Source organism: Macaca mulatta, chromosome 10 (assembly GCF_049350105.2).
Source record: "Macaca mulatta isolate MMU2019108-1 chromosome 10, T2T-MMU8v2.0, whole genome shotgun sequence".
Classification (NCBI taxonomy): Eukaryota; Metazoa; Chordata; class Mammalia; order Primates; family Cercopithecidae; genus Macaca; species Macaca mulatta.
In genome coordinates this window covers 85,618,016-85,634,661 of record NC_133415.1, presented here as the reverse complement: position 1 = coordinate 85,634,661, position 16,646 = coordinate 85,618,016, and the positions used below count along the sequence as shown (strand labels likewise).

At 48.0% G+C, this 16,646-nt stretch overlaps 1 protein-coding gene across 3 annotated transcripts in view; it reads right to left on the bottom strand.

The window, feature by feature from the left end:
• Positions 1–7,201: 7,201 nt before the first annotated feature.
• The window catches only part of DNMT3B (DNA methyltransferase 3 beta), a 49,632-nt gene continuing 40,187 nt past the window's right edge, over positions 7,202–16,646 (bottom strand). Inside the window, exons 16-22 of one of the 3 annotated variants that reach the window (XM_015149209.3) lie at positions 16,245–16,390; positions 15,624–15,714; positions 15,118–15,266; positions 14,093–14,178; positions 11,179–11,248; positions 10,257–10,375; positions 7,202–8,810 (exon numbers count right to left, since the gene is read on the bottom strand). In XM_015149209.3, coding sequence (XP_015004695.3) covers positions 8,669–8,810; positions 10,257–10,375; positions 11,179–11,248; positions 14,093–14,178; positions 15,118–15,266; positions 15,624–15,714; positions 16,245–16,390 — 803 coding nt within the window. In that variant the 3' untranslated portion in view covers positions 7,202–8,668. The remainder of the gene's footprint in view (positions 8,811–10,256; positions 10,376–11,178; positions 11,249–14,092; positions 14,179–15,117; positions 15,267–15,623; positions 15,715–16,244; positions 16,391–16,646) is intronic. The other 2 variants (XR_013399780.1, XM_015149210.3) reach the window with 2 other exon arrangements.

Here is a 16,646-nt window from a genome sequence, read left to right as displayed (position 1 = left end):
GTATAAAGTTCTCAGACTGCCCCTAGCACATAGCATGTGCTCAATAAATGCGATTTCTGAGTCCTTTCGCCTAATGTCAGTTATTAAATTATGTCAATTAATGGGTATCAGCATTACCTGCAGGTCATTTTGGTCTAAAGTGAGGACATTACTATGGGGGATGAGATCAGTGTAGAAAACCCAATCAGGAAAAGCCTCTAGGCCGGGCACAGTGGCACTATGGCTCTGTAATCCCAACACTTTGGGAGGCCAAGGTGGGCGGATCACTTGAGGTCAAGAGTTCGAGACCAGCCTGGCCAATATGGTGAAACCCCATCTCCACTAAAAATACAAAAATTAGCAGGGCATGGTGGCATGCGCCTGTAATCCCAGCTACTCAGGAGGCTAAGCAGGAGAATTGCTTGAACCAGGGAGGCAGAGGTTGCAGTGAGCTGAGATCACACCACTGCACTCCAGCCTGGGCGACAGAGTGCCACCCTGTCTCCGGGGATGGGGGTGGGTGGGAAGCCAGTCTAGAAAGTTTGGACCTAATTCTAGAGACACAGGAAGTTACAGGAGGTAACTCTGTATTTTAGAGGAGCAAGGCCCTCTAAAGTACAACTCGTCTACCCTCCCAAGACAGCTCCCAAAAAAAATGACATCGGGCCAGGTAACCTGCTAGCATCCACTCTCCTCACTGAGGAAAAAGCTGGCCAGGGTTATCTGGGTCAGATTAAGCCTTGACAGCAAAAGGTCAGAGGTTAAAAAGAAAAAAGAATCTTCATTCTGTAAGAGAAATGGCTCTGGAGATGTAATATGTATCTTAAAACAACTGTTTTAATTAATATGTGAAGCAATCTCATTATCACAGATAGAAATTATGACTCTCCTCTCCAAAAACAAAACAAACAAAATAATTGTACTTCAAGGCCTGAGTTTTACAAATGTATGACAACTTTATTGAACTAAATAATGATGTTGGGAGATCACAGCTGCTTTGAGAATCTCACAAACTCATGGAGGAGAAGACTACAAAAATAAGAAGTTACAGGCTAGGTGTGGTGGCTCATGCCTGTAATCCCAGCACTTTGGGAGGCCAAGGAGAGACAGCATGGCAAGATTCAACCTCTGCAAAAAAAATGTTAAAATTAGCCAAGCGTGGTGACATGTACCTGCAGTCCCAGCTACTCTGGAGGCTCAGGTGGGAGGATCAATGGATCCTGGGAGGTCGAGGCTGCAGTGAGCCTGTGATCACCACACTGCATTCCAGCCTAGGCAACAGAGCAAGACCCTGTCTAAAAGAAAAAAAATAAATAGAAATTATCATACAGAGTGCTCTGTGGTGAGATAGATTCTTCTTGTTTTTTGTTTTGTTTTGTTTTGTTTTTGAGACAGTGTTTTTCGCTCTGTTGCCCAGGCTGGAGTGCAATGGTGTGATCTCGGCTCACTGCAACCTCTGCCTCCTGAGTTCAAGCAATTCTCCTGCTTCAGCCTCCCAAGTAGCTGGGATTACAGGCCTACACTACCATGCCTGGCTAATTTTTGTATTTTCAGTAGAGACAGGTAGTAGTAGCCTGTTGGCCAGGCTAGTCTCAAACTCCTGACTTCAAATGATCTGCCCACCTCAGCCTCCCAAAGTGCTGAGATTATAGGTGTGAGCCACAGTGCCCAGCCAATTCTTCTTCTTCTTCTTTTTTTTTTTTTTGAGATGGAGTTTCACTCTTGTTGCCCAGGCTGGAGTGCAATGGTGTGATCCCGGCTCACTGCAACCTCTGCCTTCCAGGTTCAAGCAATTCTCTTGCCTCAGCCTCCCAAGTAGCTGGGATCACAGGCATGTGCCAGCACAACCGGCTAATTTTGTATTTTTAGTAGAGATGAGTTTTCATCATGTTGGCCAGGCTGGTCTTGTACTCCTGACCTCAGGTGAGCTGCCCACCTCAGCCTCACAAAGTGCTGGGATTACAGGTGTGAGCCACTGCACCCGGCCCAATTATTATATCTATACATAGGGAAGAAGGATTCAGATTAGAGAAGAGCTCCTAATTCTGCTCAGAATAGGTGCAAGGAAATTTTCATGGAAGAGGCAAGAACTGGAGGACCAGCCTGGAAAGGGCAGAAGGCTGTTCCAGGCAGAGAACAGCATGTGCACTGTTCTGTTTGCATATTTCACAATTAATTAGGAGCCTTAAAAATAAAAACAGGCCGGGCATGGTGGCTCACGCCTGTAATCCTAGCACTTTGGGAGGCTGAGGTGGGCAGATCACCTGAGATCAGGAGTTCGAGACCAGCCTGACCAACATGGAGACACCCCGTCTCTACTAAAAGTACATTAGCTGGGTGCGGTGGCTCACGCCTGTAATCCCAGCACTTTGGGAGGCCAAGGCGGGTGAATCACTCGAGGTCAGTAGTTCCAGACCAGCCTGGCTAACATGGTGAAACCCCATCTCTACTAAAAATAGAAAAATTAGCCAGGCATGGTGGCAGTCACCTGTAATCCCAGCTAATTGGGAGGCTGAGGCAGGAGAATCACTTGAACCCAGGAGGCAGAGGTTGCAGTGAGCCGAGATCAGAAAAATGGTATTAATATATAGAGAAGATAACAAAGGAAATGTGGCAATATGTTAATATCTGGGGAATTTGGGTGATGAGTATTTAGGAATTCTTTCTACTATTCTTGCAAGTTTTCCGTAAGTCCAAAACTACCTATTTTTAGTAATTTTTTTAGAGACAGAGTCTTGCTCTGTCACCCAGGCTGGAGTCAATGGCAGGAACACAGCTCGCTGCAACCTCAAACTCATAAGCTCAAGCAATCCTCCCACCTCAGCCTCCCAAGTAGCCAGGACTACAGGTGTGTGCCATCACACCTGGCCTAAATATTTTTTAATTAAAAGTTGGCTTTTTGTTGTTGTTGTTGCTTTTTTTTTTTTTTTTTTTTTTTTTTGAGACAGAGTCTCACTCTGTCACCCAGGCTGGAGTGCAGTGGCGAGATCTTGGCTCACTGCAAGCTCTGCCTCCTGGGTTCACGCCATTCTCCTGCCTCAGCCTCACCAGTAGCTGGGACTATAGGCACCCGCTACCACGCCCGGCTAATTTTCTGTATTTTTAGTACAGAAGGGGTTTCACCGTGTTAGCCGGGATGGTCTCGATCTCCTGACCTCGTGATCCGCCCGTCTCGGCCTCCCAAAGTGCTGGGATTACAGGAGTGAGCCACCGCACCTGGACAACTTTATTGATTTTTAAAAACTTTTAATTATGCCAGGCACGGTGGCTCACGCCTGTAATCCCAGCACTTTGGGAGGCCGAGACGGGCGGATCACGAGGTCAGGAGATCGAGACCATCCCGGCTAACACGGTGAAACCCCGTCTCTACTAAAAAAAAATACAAAAAACTAGCCGGGCGAGGTGGCGGGCGCCTGTAGTCTCAGCTACTCGGGAGGTTGAGGCAGGAGAATGGCATAAACCCGGGAGGCGGAGCTTGCAGTGAGCTGAGATCTGGCCACTGCACTCCAGCCTGGGCGACAGAGCGAGATTCCGTCTCAAAAAAAAAAAAAGAAAAAAAAAAATCAATAAAGTTACACAAAAAGAAGAAAGAAAGGGGGGAAGTAGGCAGGATAAAAGGAAGGGAAGGAAGCTAGGAAGGAAGGCAAAACGCTACAAAGGGCAGCAGGTAATTTCAAGCTCCAGCAAAACAACAAACAAGAACAAAGATGCCTGTGGGACCGAAGAGAAAAAGTAGACTGGCTTCCCAGAGCAGATTCCAATGCACAACTCCTTTTGCTACTAGCTGGGTGACCTTGGGTATGTGATGAGACCTCTTTGGAGTCAGTTCTCTTACAATCATGGTAATCAGGCCTCACAGGGTTGCCAGAATTCTCTAACAGTAATAAAAAAGCATTTTTGGGTCATTTGTCACTGTCATTTACTCAGCATTTACTCAGTCCCCTTCCCATGTGCCTCACATGTACTGAATTGTTTGATCCACACATCAGTTCTGTGAGGTTGATATTATCCATTTTATAGTTGGGTAAACAAGCCCCAAGGAGACTCTGGAACACACCCAAGGTCACAAAATAGCAGGGAAGTGGAGACAGGATGGGAACCCTAGCAAGGAGCATTGGGATCCCAACAGGATGTGGGGGGCGGTGAGGGGCACAAGTTCCACACCCGATGCCACTGTTGCTACAGTTGACACCCGTCAGCCTAGCTGCTGACAACATCTGGGGAAATATTACTCTACCTTTTAAAAAAGTATGACTATTATTATTGTTTGAGGCAGGGTCTCACTGTTGCCCAGACAGGAATGCAGAGGCACAATCTCCGCTCACTGCAACCTCCACCTCCTGAGGTCAAGTGGTCCTCCCACCTCAGTCTCCCGAGTAGCTGGACTACAGGGGCGTGCCACCATACCTGGCTAATTTTTCAATTTTTTTGTAGAAAGGGGGTGTGAAACTCTGTCCATGCTGCCCAGGCTGGTCTCAAATCCTGAACTCTGCTTACTTCAGCCTCCCAAAGTGCTGGGATTGCAAGGTGTGAGCCGTAATGCCTGGCCTAAGGCTATTACTACTGATAAGCATTGCATGTTACTATCACTACCTGCATCCAGTCTTCATTGTCATTAGCACTGCATTAATTAATGGGTCCCATTTTACAATAATGTCATCTCATATATGTGGAGAGTTTATTGCCTGCCAGGTGTCAGGCAAAGCATTTTACCTAGATCTGGCCTTTGAACTTCGGTCACCCTATGAAGCAGGTAGGATTTATTATTTCCATTTTATTTGTTGTTGTTGAGATAGGGCCTCTGTTGCCCAAGCTGGCGTGCAGTAGTGCGATCTCAGCTCACAGCAACAACCTCCATTTCCCGGGTTCAAGAGATTCTCCCACCTCAGCCACACGGAGTAGCTGGGACTACAAGTGCATGCCACCATGCCCAGCTAATTTTTGTATTTTTTGGTAGAGATGGGGTTTCACCATGTTGACCAGGCTGGTATCTCTACCTTTTAGGTGAGAGATGAAAAACCCCAAGAGGTTAAGTCATCTGCTTGCTCCAAGTGACACGGTGACACGCCAGACCCCAGACACAAATCCAGGCAAACCCAAAGACTGCTTCAGCAAAGGCCTACGTGGGATTCAAACTCCAACCTCTTTCCCCAGATCAGAACATTCACTGCCTTCTCCCCTTGCCTCGGAACCTGGGATCACCAGCCTAACCCCATCTTGAGAAAACACAAGAATTACCCCCACACTCCCTCTGAGCCCCTCCCCCACCTTGACAAGCAGGCCAGGATGCCAAGGACTCCTCACCTGGAGGGCTCGCCCATCTTTCTTGGGGTTTCGAGGCCGGGGCTGTTTATCTGGCTTCATCCTGTCCTGGTATTTGGTGCAGCACTGTACACAAGATGGCTTAATTGGGTGGCCCAGGTCTCTGGGGTCTCAACACCTGGGGAGGCAGGGGAGGTTGTGTGGGCCTAGCTTGCTAATTGCCATCTCACCATGGCAACCTGCATGTGGGCTGTTGTAGTCCTGAAGCTCCTTTCTAATAACATGTTCATCCTTCCACTCTGGAAGCTTCTTCCATCCCCAAACGCTGGGCCAGGCCCTTTAGAAACCTGACCTTATTTAAGAGATGGTAGTGATTATAGCCCAACTCACACATGGCCTGGGAGGCTCAGAGGTGCTAGGTCTGACATGTTCAGTGGATGAACCCCAGGTGCATCATGCTATTCTGTCTCTAATATGATAATTAACCAGTATTAATCCTTTTCCCTGACCAAAGGCTGGAGATGAGTGTGGCCCGATGAGCTCTGGGCTTGGGACTCCTGCCTAGGGAAGTAAATCCCAGTAAAATGGGATTACTGGAGTCACAATATTAGGCTTAGAAGGGCAACCGACATCGTGAGTGCTCATTGAAGGGCAGGATTTTAGTTGGGGGCACGCTGAGAATCACTCCACCCAAAAGGCAGAGGACACGGGCTAGACTGGGACCACAGGGCTACTCCCAGTTAGCCCCCTTACGGAAGGTTGTTGACCTGCAGCACGGCAACTTGGGAGCTGTGGAATAAGGTATAGAATCCCACGGAAGCATATGAACTGTGAGAATCATTAGGATCTTTTGCTAGAGGTGATAATCACCTTGATCAGTTCCCCAAGATCTGGGGCAGACTCCAGCCCTTGTATTTAGGCAAGGGGAATGTGCCGGGGAAAAGACATATACAACATTTTCTCTTCCACTTGCCCTGGGAAAAAACGATCCTGGGCCCTTAAAAATGTCCTGTAGCTACATGCCTACAACTGCACACGTCTGGAAACAGGTGTCCCACACATGGAGCTTTTAAACGAATTCAGACACTCAAGCCACATTTGGGAACCGTGACTTAGATGCCCATTCACTGGTCTGGTGTGGTCCCTTGATAGCAGCATCAAATTCCTAGGGTCAGGCTGGGTGTGGTGGTGCTCGCCTGTGGTCCCAGCTACTTGGAGGCTGACAGAGGAGGATCACTTGAGCCTGGGGAGTCCAGGCTGCAATAAGCAGTAATTGTGCCACTGCGCGACTGAAAATTCCTATGGTCCACTCATAGAGTCAGAAACTCTGGAGGTTGGGCCAGCAATCACAGCCCTGACAAGCCCTCCAGGGGATGCAGATGTGCTGGATTCTTTTTTTTTTTTTTGGAGACGGAGTCTTGCTCTGTTGCCCAGGCTGAAGTGCAGTGGCACTATCTCAGCTCACTGCAAGCTCCGCCTCCTGGGTTCAGAGCTTAGCTGGGACTACAAGGTGCCTGCCACCACGCCTGGCTAATTTTGTGTATTTTTAGTAGAGACAGGGTTTCCAGGGTTAGCCAGAATGGTCTCGATCTCCTGACCTTGTGATCTGCCTGCCTAGGCCTCCCAAAGTGCTGAGATTACAGGCATGAGCCACCGCGCCTGGCCTGTATTCTTGGGGTTTTTTTGTACAGATGGGGTTTTGCCATGTTGCCAAGGCTGGTCTTGAACTCCTGGGCTCAAAAGATCTGCCCACCCTGGCTAGGATTACAGGTGAGCCAATGCTGCAGAACCAGTGCACCACACTGTAAGCTCGCTCCAGTCAGCTTGCGGTCAACATTGCGTTTGAATAAATGAATGAATGAATCACCTACTTCCAAACTCTCACCCTTACATGTTAGCCAGGCCCTCCCCCATGTCCCATCCATCTGACCTGCAGAAGAAAAGGGACATCAGACAGTTATAGACAAATACTGATTTTAATTAAACATAAGGTAAACTCTAGGCATCCATCATCTTTCAGCCTAAAAATTAGCAAAAACTGTTGAAACAAGGCACAGTTTTTTTCCCCATATTTGTTACGTCGTGGCTCCAGGTACAAAAAAAGTTTTAATGAAAACGTTAAACATAAAAATAGAAGTTTGAGATTTTAAAAAAAGTGTATAAAAAGCCCCACAAAACTTGTCAACGTTGTTCCTTATTCTACAAAATAGCACCAGTAAGAAGAGTAAGAGGTGTTAAAAACCATTACGACAGCATTTCTGAAATGCAGCTTGTCTGAACTCCCATTCTCCCTAAAAATGACTTATCATGGAATAAAAAAGGATTTAAAAATCTCCAGAGGGAGCACCGAGCTTTGACTGCAGTTTTCTCTGTCATCTCTTAAGATGAGGGGAAGGTGTGAGAAATGTACGTCTGTCCCTGACTGCTGTCACTGCTTCTGAGTTTAGTAAAAAGATGAGAAATGAGGGTAGCAGACTTCTCATCTGGGGACCTGTGCCTGTGGGGGGTAGGTCTCTTGGAGAGGGAATGGGTTTGAGGGGGTGGCTTATCTGAGCTCCTTCCTTCACACTCCTCTCCTAAGGAAGAGGGAGACACGGAGGAGCCATACTTGTCTACAAAATATATGGCAGCTTATGTTATAGAACTCAGCACACCCCTTCCTGAGCTCCCCAGAGGGTTCTATTGCAGTCACTGGGAGGGATTGAGCTAAGAGTGGCCCCTGCCCTTGGGTTTGTGGGGGGAAAAGATAGCCCTGAATGTGATGATGATGTCATCCCTGCTGAAATCATCATCGTTGTGGAAAATACTCTAATAGGTCCCGTGCAGACTCCAGCCCTTGTATTTAGGCAAGGGGAATGTGCCGGGGAAAAGACATATACAACATTTTCTCTTTTGCTTGCCCTGGGAAAAAACGATCCTGGGCCCTTAAAAATGTCCCGTAGCTACATGCCTACAACTGCACACGTCTGTAAACACAGAGCAGCAGCCAGTTTTCAAAAATTAAACTCTTGCAATAACTGTCTTGGATGATTTTTCAGCATTAACCTGAGTATTGGAGAGCTGTCGGCACTGTGGTTTTGGTATCATAGCCATTGTTTCTCTGAGTGGTAGACCCAGGAAGGAAAAAAAAAAAAAAAGCCACGTTGCTACCTACTTCAAGTTTTAAAGTTTTAGGAGAAGAAAAAATGAGCACCATGTTAGGCTGCTCCAAGCAGCCAGGTCTGAATTGTGCACAAGGAGGCGGCACCTCGGCCTCCCCCTGCAAGAGAGTCAGGTGGCTCTGCCCCCACTGAGCAGGAGGGAACTGAGGTACACGGTATGCCCCACACAGCTAAGGAAGAGCAGGGCCTGGGGATGCCTTCAGGAATCACACCTCCTGGGTCCTGGCTCTGCCACACACCCCAGTGGGCTTGGGGCCTGGCTGGAACTATTCACATGCAAAGTAGTCCTTCAGAGGGGCGAAGAGGTGTCGGATGACAGGCACGCTCCAGGACCTTCCCAGCAGCTTCTGGCGGGCACCGCGGCCCATGTTGGACACGTCTGTGTAGTGCACAGGAAAGCCAAAGATCCTGGGGGTACCGGAGTAAAAAGACAGCGAGTCAGAAGTGCCTCCAGGATGCTGACAGCCTCAACCAGCCAGGTCTCACTCCTTCTGCCCTCACCATCCCTCAGTCCCATCAGTAAGGTCCCCAGGACCTAAATTCAGAGCCCTTAATTCAGAACACTTGCTCACAAATTGCTCACAAATCAAAGTCCCCCGTTTTGTGCAGGCCTAACACCATACTCTTGGCATAGAGTTGGTGCTCAGAGGACCTTCCTTGAATAAATGCATGCATACCAAATTAGCCAGCCAGCAATGTCTCCATCTTCAAAACACTATGATGGGAGAAGTTAAGCAACTTCCTTAATAAGGAACAAGGTCACTGAAAAACAGCCTAGATTTTCAGTCATCACAGGCTCAGGCAATTTACAGCTCAGCAACCACAGTTTTCCTTCCCTATTCAAACCCAGCTGCTGGATGAAGGACTGAGCTAGACGACTTCAGGCAGATGGCATCAAATATACCAAAAGCTTCCTCTATAGGATTCTACCAGGCCTGGAAAGAGGGCACAGAGGCTGAACCTCAGTATTACTCAGGTACACAATCCAATACTAAGAGTCATCCCAACAGACCAATGGTTGCGTGGGTTATTCAGAAACATGCCAAAGATGTGATACCTCAGGCCTGTGTCTTGCTTGGCTTTAGCGTCTACACAATGTCAGCCATCTGCACCAACCATTTTAGGTATGGGTCCATACAGAATAATCTACAGCATAAATACTAATCAGAAGTTACTTTTATACTCTGTTATATAACTGTTGGTAAGTCAAAGAAGAAAGTAAACGAGTTGTAGAAGTGAAATATTTGGAATGAAAACACTCTGTATCAAAGCCTTCAGAATACAGAACACATGTAAAGAGGAATGTTCAAAACCTTAATTACATCACTATAGCAAATAATGATTTTTAAAAAATAGGAGAAGCAAAATGAACAAACAGAGGAGTGAAAGAAAAAACAGAACTGAAATCCAAGAGATGGTTATTTGCATCAAAACAGACAAACTTAGCCCAAAGAAAGGGAAGGAGAGGATAAACTGTGGCTAAGAAGGAATCATTTATAGAATGAGCAAACTGAAGTCTTCAAGAATGGCATGTCTGTGGAGTTTTCTTTCACTGGCTTCTCATACATCGTAGTGTCCCAGCGTGTTGGGACAGGCAGATGTCAGGGCAGTGCAGCCAACAGACAGATGGTGCGGCCTAATGACCTCATGTCTCAGATTCCTCACCACCACCACACCCCCTCCGCCATTTTTGTCAGGAAATAAGGGCGAACTATGAAAAGGTATTATTACTCCTCGCCCCAGTAACACCAAAGGGCAGTGAGGCCATCAAGAATGAAGGTAAGCACCTGCCCATGTCTGCCCATTTGTGTTTTGATCTGCACAGTTTCCCTCTCCAAGTGCAGCCTTGCTCACCTTTCGAGCTCAGTGCACCACAAAACATCTTCTTTGCCATTCATGACAACAGGGAAAAGTTGGTTTTTCCCCTGTTTGATCGAGTTCGACTTGGTGGTTATTGTCTGTACTTTCTTTAACTGGAGAACAAAACGACATCATGGAGTGAGCACAGAATGAAGGGACCTGGGTGGGGTCGAGGCTAAAAAGTACCTGGGAAAGATGGAGGGGAGAGCGCAGGCGCGGCAGAAGAGTGGCAGGGCTGGGAGAAAAAAGTACCTGGGAAAGATGGAAGGGAGAGGGCAGGCGCGGGAGAGGAATGGCAGGGCTGGGAGCGGAAAGCAGAGTTGGAGGGACAAGAACATTTTGTGCTTCCCACAAATGCCAAGACGTTAACAGGAAGGACCAGCCTCAGAGAAAATGAGATAAACAAAAAAGTGACCATGAATGAGATCACGTGGGGGGGCCAAGAAGACACCAGAGTTCCTGATCAAGCAAGATTAAGTAAAAAGTAAAAACCACCCAGATACAGAGAATGCTCAACTGGAGTTTAGAAAATGGATCTTAGCTTGATGCAAACATTGAGATTTAGGTTTATGGAGGTCTTCATATTCTATGACTTGACAGCAAATTCATTTTTTGGCAAAAGGATTAATGATTCCTTTCTCCCTGAGGGCCAGCTGAAATTCTCTGTGTCTTTATGTATCCAGTACTAAAATTAGAAAGATTAGTTGCCTTTCCTCGTAGTGATTACTTATCACGAATGTCTCCTGGTCTCTGTATTTGAGGATGGCACAGAACAATTGTGTGGGAGAAAGAAGCCCAACACCAGGAAGTCACGTGGGGGGAGGTGTAGGAACCAATCAGACACCAAGGTCATCTCCCAAGTCCCCACTTGGAGGTCACCAAGTACATTTTTCCAGAGGGCCACAGCTCGTCTTACCTTGGCTATCCTATTGTATTCCAAGCAGTCCTGCAGCTCGAGTTTATCATTCTTTGATGCTATCACGGGCCTGGGAACAGCCAAAACCCATTACTTTTTACTAGCTGTAGAGGGTCCTCTGCTAGGCACAAGGTGGGAGTGAGGGCATATGTTGCAGAGATGTGCCCTAGCGGTGAACTTGCTACAAATAAATGATGAAAACGATCCTGGCATGAGCACAAGCCTGTGTGCCAAAGCCAAGGATGGGCTACCCCAAAGGGGACAGCCCAGCATCCAGGAGGTAATGTTCCCCTGCCTGGACTTCAAAGTTAGGTTCCCATTGAGCAGGAACACTGCACGGGAGTGGGGCAGGAGAAACCTCAGGTCCCAGCTCCACCGCTCACTGAGTGAGCTTGAGCAAGTCACACTACCCTTTTGGGCTTCCTGTCTATTTTAAAGTGAGGAGCTTGGAATAGATTTTTGTGGGTCTACCTGATGCAATTATCACATCACACCCACGGTTTGGTGGCTCACTGCTGGGGATACAGCCTCAGGAGGCTTTAAAAGTGAATAGCAACTGGCTGCAGTGGTCCCTACCCTTAATCCCAGCAATTTGGGAGTTCAAAGCAGGAGGATCGCTTAAGCCTAGGAGTTGGAGGCTGCGGTGAGTCACGATGACAACACTGCACTCCAGCCTGGGAGACAGACCCTATCTCTTAAGGTTAAAAAAAAAAAAAAAGACTAAGCACCGCTTTAACTTTCACCCTTGAAAAGTATTTAGCAAATGCAGAGAGAGGCAAACAGATGACTAAGAAGGGTGAGGGCCAGAACTGAAAGTAGCTGAGCAGCTCCAGAGCAGAAACTGGGGCAAGAGGACTGGACGCAGGGACGGCCATAGTAACCTGTGTTAGGAATGTCAAGGCCAAACAACTCAGATATGAGAATGGGAACCGTGCCTACAAGAGGGGCTAAGGAAATCACAACACATACTTCCCCTAGACTTGACCTCACCTGCCAGGCTTCAAATGCCACCTCTATCCCCACTCCTACCTCCGCCATGGACCCAAGGGAGCTGAGGGCCCAGAAGAAAAGGACACTGCACAGCCCCACCTTGTGCTGACTGTAAGATTAAGCTCTAAACAAGCCACATGACTTGGGTCTGTCCCCTAAATGATGCTTGGTGTGCCCCCCATCGTATCAGCTTGCAGAGCTTAGTCACAGCGTTAGATCTGCGTCAGGCCTCACTGATCCTTCCACCTCACAGCCTACACATCCAATACATCAGCAAATGTCCTACCCTCCAGATATGCTGAATCTGACCCCTCCTTGCTAAGTCACAGGATTGCTGTGCTGCAAACTCCAGGGGCCACCACTCACACTGTGTTCTTTATGGATGGCACCTCCTGGGGCACAACATCATCATCAGTGATCTCTCCTTCTTTGAGCAGTCTGGTCACCTCGCTCTCTCCCCATTCCCGACTACATCCTGCTGTTGTCTACAATCCACCCAGAAACTACCGTGTACTTAAGACACAATTCATCTCATCTGGAACTTCCCATGTCAAAGTGATTTCAGCGGTACCACATTAAGGCCCAAGTTACTTGGCCCTTCTCTCCCAGGCACCCCACATAGGGTGCTCTGAGCTAGTCTGGGGATGTTTCCCATCATCCCAGACCCTCTTCCTTCCACCTGCAGTACTCTAATAACTGCATGGGTCCATCCCTTCACTTAGGGCCCTCGCTAGAATGAGAAGCCTTCCCTTCCAATGCCCATCCACCAGCAATAAACCCCAAATCATTGTCTTCTCTCCCTCCCCCTTCAGCATGTCACTATCATGAAAGCCGAGATAGACATGATGTATTTAACCATGAAAATGGCAACAGTGTAACAGTGCCGGCCTACTGGGAGCTCAAATGTTGAAGGCATTAACCCATTTAATTCCAGACACAGAAATGGTATCCTAAGATTGGCTGCCTAACCAAGTACACGGGCAAGGTGGTCAACAAAAATCCTCCAAGCTACCCCAGGACCCTAACCTCTGTCCACACTTCACTAAGGATCAGTTTCCACGCCTCCTTCTACAGGAGAATGTTTTAAGCTCAACTCATTTGCAAGTCTGGGATGTCACATTACCATCACATTTTACATCTCAATTAGCAAGTTCTTCTCCTTGAAACCACATATAGAGGAGATAATTAATCCTCAGCAAGGCTGCTTTGTGGCTTTCAGCGTGTCTGAAGAAGACTGCTGTTTTTAGTATATAACAAAATATGAAATGCTCCTGGTAATGAGAATGTGAGGGACATAGTCTTCGGGCTTTTGTTTGTCATAGCAGCTCTGCCACCTGGTTGGTCACCATGAGCCTGGCCAAGATCGCTTCATCTCCGGGGCAGGAGGAAAGGCACCGCTAACAACAATCTACTTCCATTTCCAGTCGGCTGTCCCTACAGCAATGGGGAGGAGAAGTGAAGGGCAGGAGCATCAACAAGCTCAAGTCTTGAGAGATCCCTGGCAGGAAGGAGGTACACAGTCTGGCTACAGCACATGGGACTTTTATTTTTCTTTATATTTTTGTAGAGACGGGGTCTCACTTTGTTGCCCACGCTAGTCTAGAACTCCTGGGCTCAAGCGATCCTCCAGCCTCGGCCTCCCAAAGTGCTGGGATTACAGGCGTGAGCCACCACGCCCAGCCACCTGGGACTTTGAAGGTCGGGTCCATCGGCAGCTTACAACAGGTAAGAGTGGAACTCCTAAGGAGATTCCCAGGTACTTGCTGAACATCTTAACAGGGATCAACCCGGAAGACCACAGGTGGTCTGAAACCCTAACTGTTTCTCAGCAGAGCCAGATCTTTCTAGGAAGGCTTGAACGTCAGAGCTTGTTATCACATATTTAACTTGGCTGTTACCTGTCCCACTAAGAGCCCTTTGTTACCTGTTCATCCCAGGTAGGTTGCCCCAAAAGTATCGGGCCCTGTGAGCAGCAGAAACTTTGATGGCATCAATCATCACTGGATTACACTGCAGGGACAAAGAAGGTTGCTGTTAGGAGCCCATTATTAGAGTTCCAGTGTCAACCAGACCTTTGCAGGTGACAGGGCTATTCCCTGACTACAGAAGAGGCACAGATCCTTCAAAACAAAGAAAAGACCAACTGCCATCAGGAGGCTGGCTAGAGGACATGGTGAACGCCCTCATACTATGCTAATGGTAGGTAAAGAGATAAGGTCAAACCTGTAGATTCTGAGATGGCATCCCCTGGGACACGCCAGATTATTACAAAATATGATACACAGGCTCAAGTGATCCTCCAACTTCAGCCTCCTGAAATGCTAGGAGTGCAGACATGAGCCACCGTGCCTGGTCTAAAGCAGTTTTCATATCAAAAATGAGTAGAAAATTGAGTCAAATCTCATGAGTCCTTAACAGCAGATGATGGTTTCATCATTTCTGACTGCAAAGAGTTGAGCTGAGATTAGAGATCAATTATTTTCCTTGTATTGGCCGGGCATGGTGGCTCACAGCTCTATCTCTAATTCCAACACGTTGGGAGGTGGGCGGATCGCTTGAGTCCAGGAGTTCAAGACTAGGGTGTGCAACATACCAAGACCCCGTCTCTACCAAAAATACAAAAACTGCTGGGCATGGTGGTATGCTCCTGTAGTCCCAGCTACTTGGGAGGCTGAGGTAGGAGGATTGCCTGAGCCCAGCTGTTTGAGGCTACAGTGAGCTGTAATCATGCCACTGTACTTCAGCCTGGGTGACAGAGCAAGACCCCATCTCAAAAAAAAATATTTTCCATGTACTAAGAGAACCCACTGAATCCCTCACTATTGGATCTAGCCAGACCAAGGACAGGAAAGTCATTCCCAACGTTGGCAACACCCACCAATCATCACTGCCAGCAGCGCTTTCCCTGCCCAGGCTGTGTGTGACAATCAGGTCCCCAGATTCCCTCACCTCCAGGAACCGTGAGATGTCCCTCTTGTCGCCAACCTTCATGGCTACAACATTCTCAAACATCCAGAAGAACGGCCGGTCATCACCCTCCTTGGGGCGTGAGTAATTCAGCAGGTGGTAAAATTCAAAGAAGAGCCGGCCTGTACCCTCTGTGCCCAGAAAAGATGACAGTGCAGGGTTCATTTGAAACCTCCAGCCCAACCTACTGCATCCCCTGAGACCAACAGGTTCCCAATGGCCTCCTGAGTTAAGGCCGATGCCTACCAGTCTATGTCCACCTGAATGACAGCAGGGACACAGGCAGCGGCAGGGCACTATTTACTAGGGTATTTCCCTTGTGGGCTGAGGATTTACTACGGAGCGTAGGCAGCACCAACAGTCCCCTGACGCTGCCAGTAACTTGGCCAGAAGCAAAGGGCTCCTTCTCAGGCCACTCCACCTGGGCCAGTGGTCAGGGGTCAGGTGACATAGGCTCTCCAGGGACTGCCAGAGAGAAGGATGCTCACCATACAGGCCTTTCCTGGCTGGATTCACATTTGAGAGATCGTTGCATGGGCTTCCGCCAATCACCAAGTCAAATGGGCCCCATTCTTCAATCTGAGAGAGACAGAGTCAGGATGAGGGTGTGGACAGAGAGAAAGAGAGCTGGTCCCACTTCTAGAATCTTGCTTGGGGCTGGACAAAGTGGCTCACACCTGTAATCCCAGGGAGGCTGAAGTGGGGGGGTGGATCACCTGAAGTCAGGAGTTTGAGACCAGCCTGGCCAACATGGAGAAACCCCACCTCTACTAGAAATATAAAAATTAGCCCAGCATGGTGGCAGGTGCCTGTAATCCCAGCACTTTGGGAGGCTGAGGCAGGAGAATCGCTTAAACCCAGGAGGCAGAGGTTACAGTGAGCTGAGATCATGCCACTGCACTCCAGAGTGAGACTGTCTCCAGAAAAAAATAGAATCTTGCTTGGTCACCAACTCCACTTCCGACCCTAACCTAAGGCTTAAGATTCCCACAAGATTTCAATTATTTTTTCTAGGGTCTCAGGGATGGGGCCTACATGCAGGTTTCAGGATGTGGAGGACTGGGGGAAACAGAAAGAGATAAGGCCCACAAGGTACAGACTGCCCTCACATTTTTCTTTGTGATGTTCCTCACGTCGTTCACGTATTTGATATTCCCCTCGTGCTTCACGGTTCCAACAGCGATGGACTCTTCACACACTTCAGAGGCGACGTACTTTCCTACCTTTATGCCCAGCTCTTTGAGGACTAGGTAGCCTGTGGGGGCCAGGGAGACACGGAAGCATAAATGATGCTGAGCACATCATTTCCTCCGCTCCCTGCTATGGTAAAACAAACAATTCCTCATGACTGCGTCACATGCATTCAATCCAGCAAAGGCTGTAAATGCACCACACATATTGGCTGTGCAAACTCAGTATAGCAAGAAAAGAAGAGAACCAAAACCAGAGATAGCAGTACTTGTTGCCTAATTTATCTCCAATTATACTTATGCATGTGGAATGAAAATCAA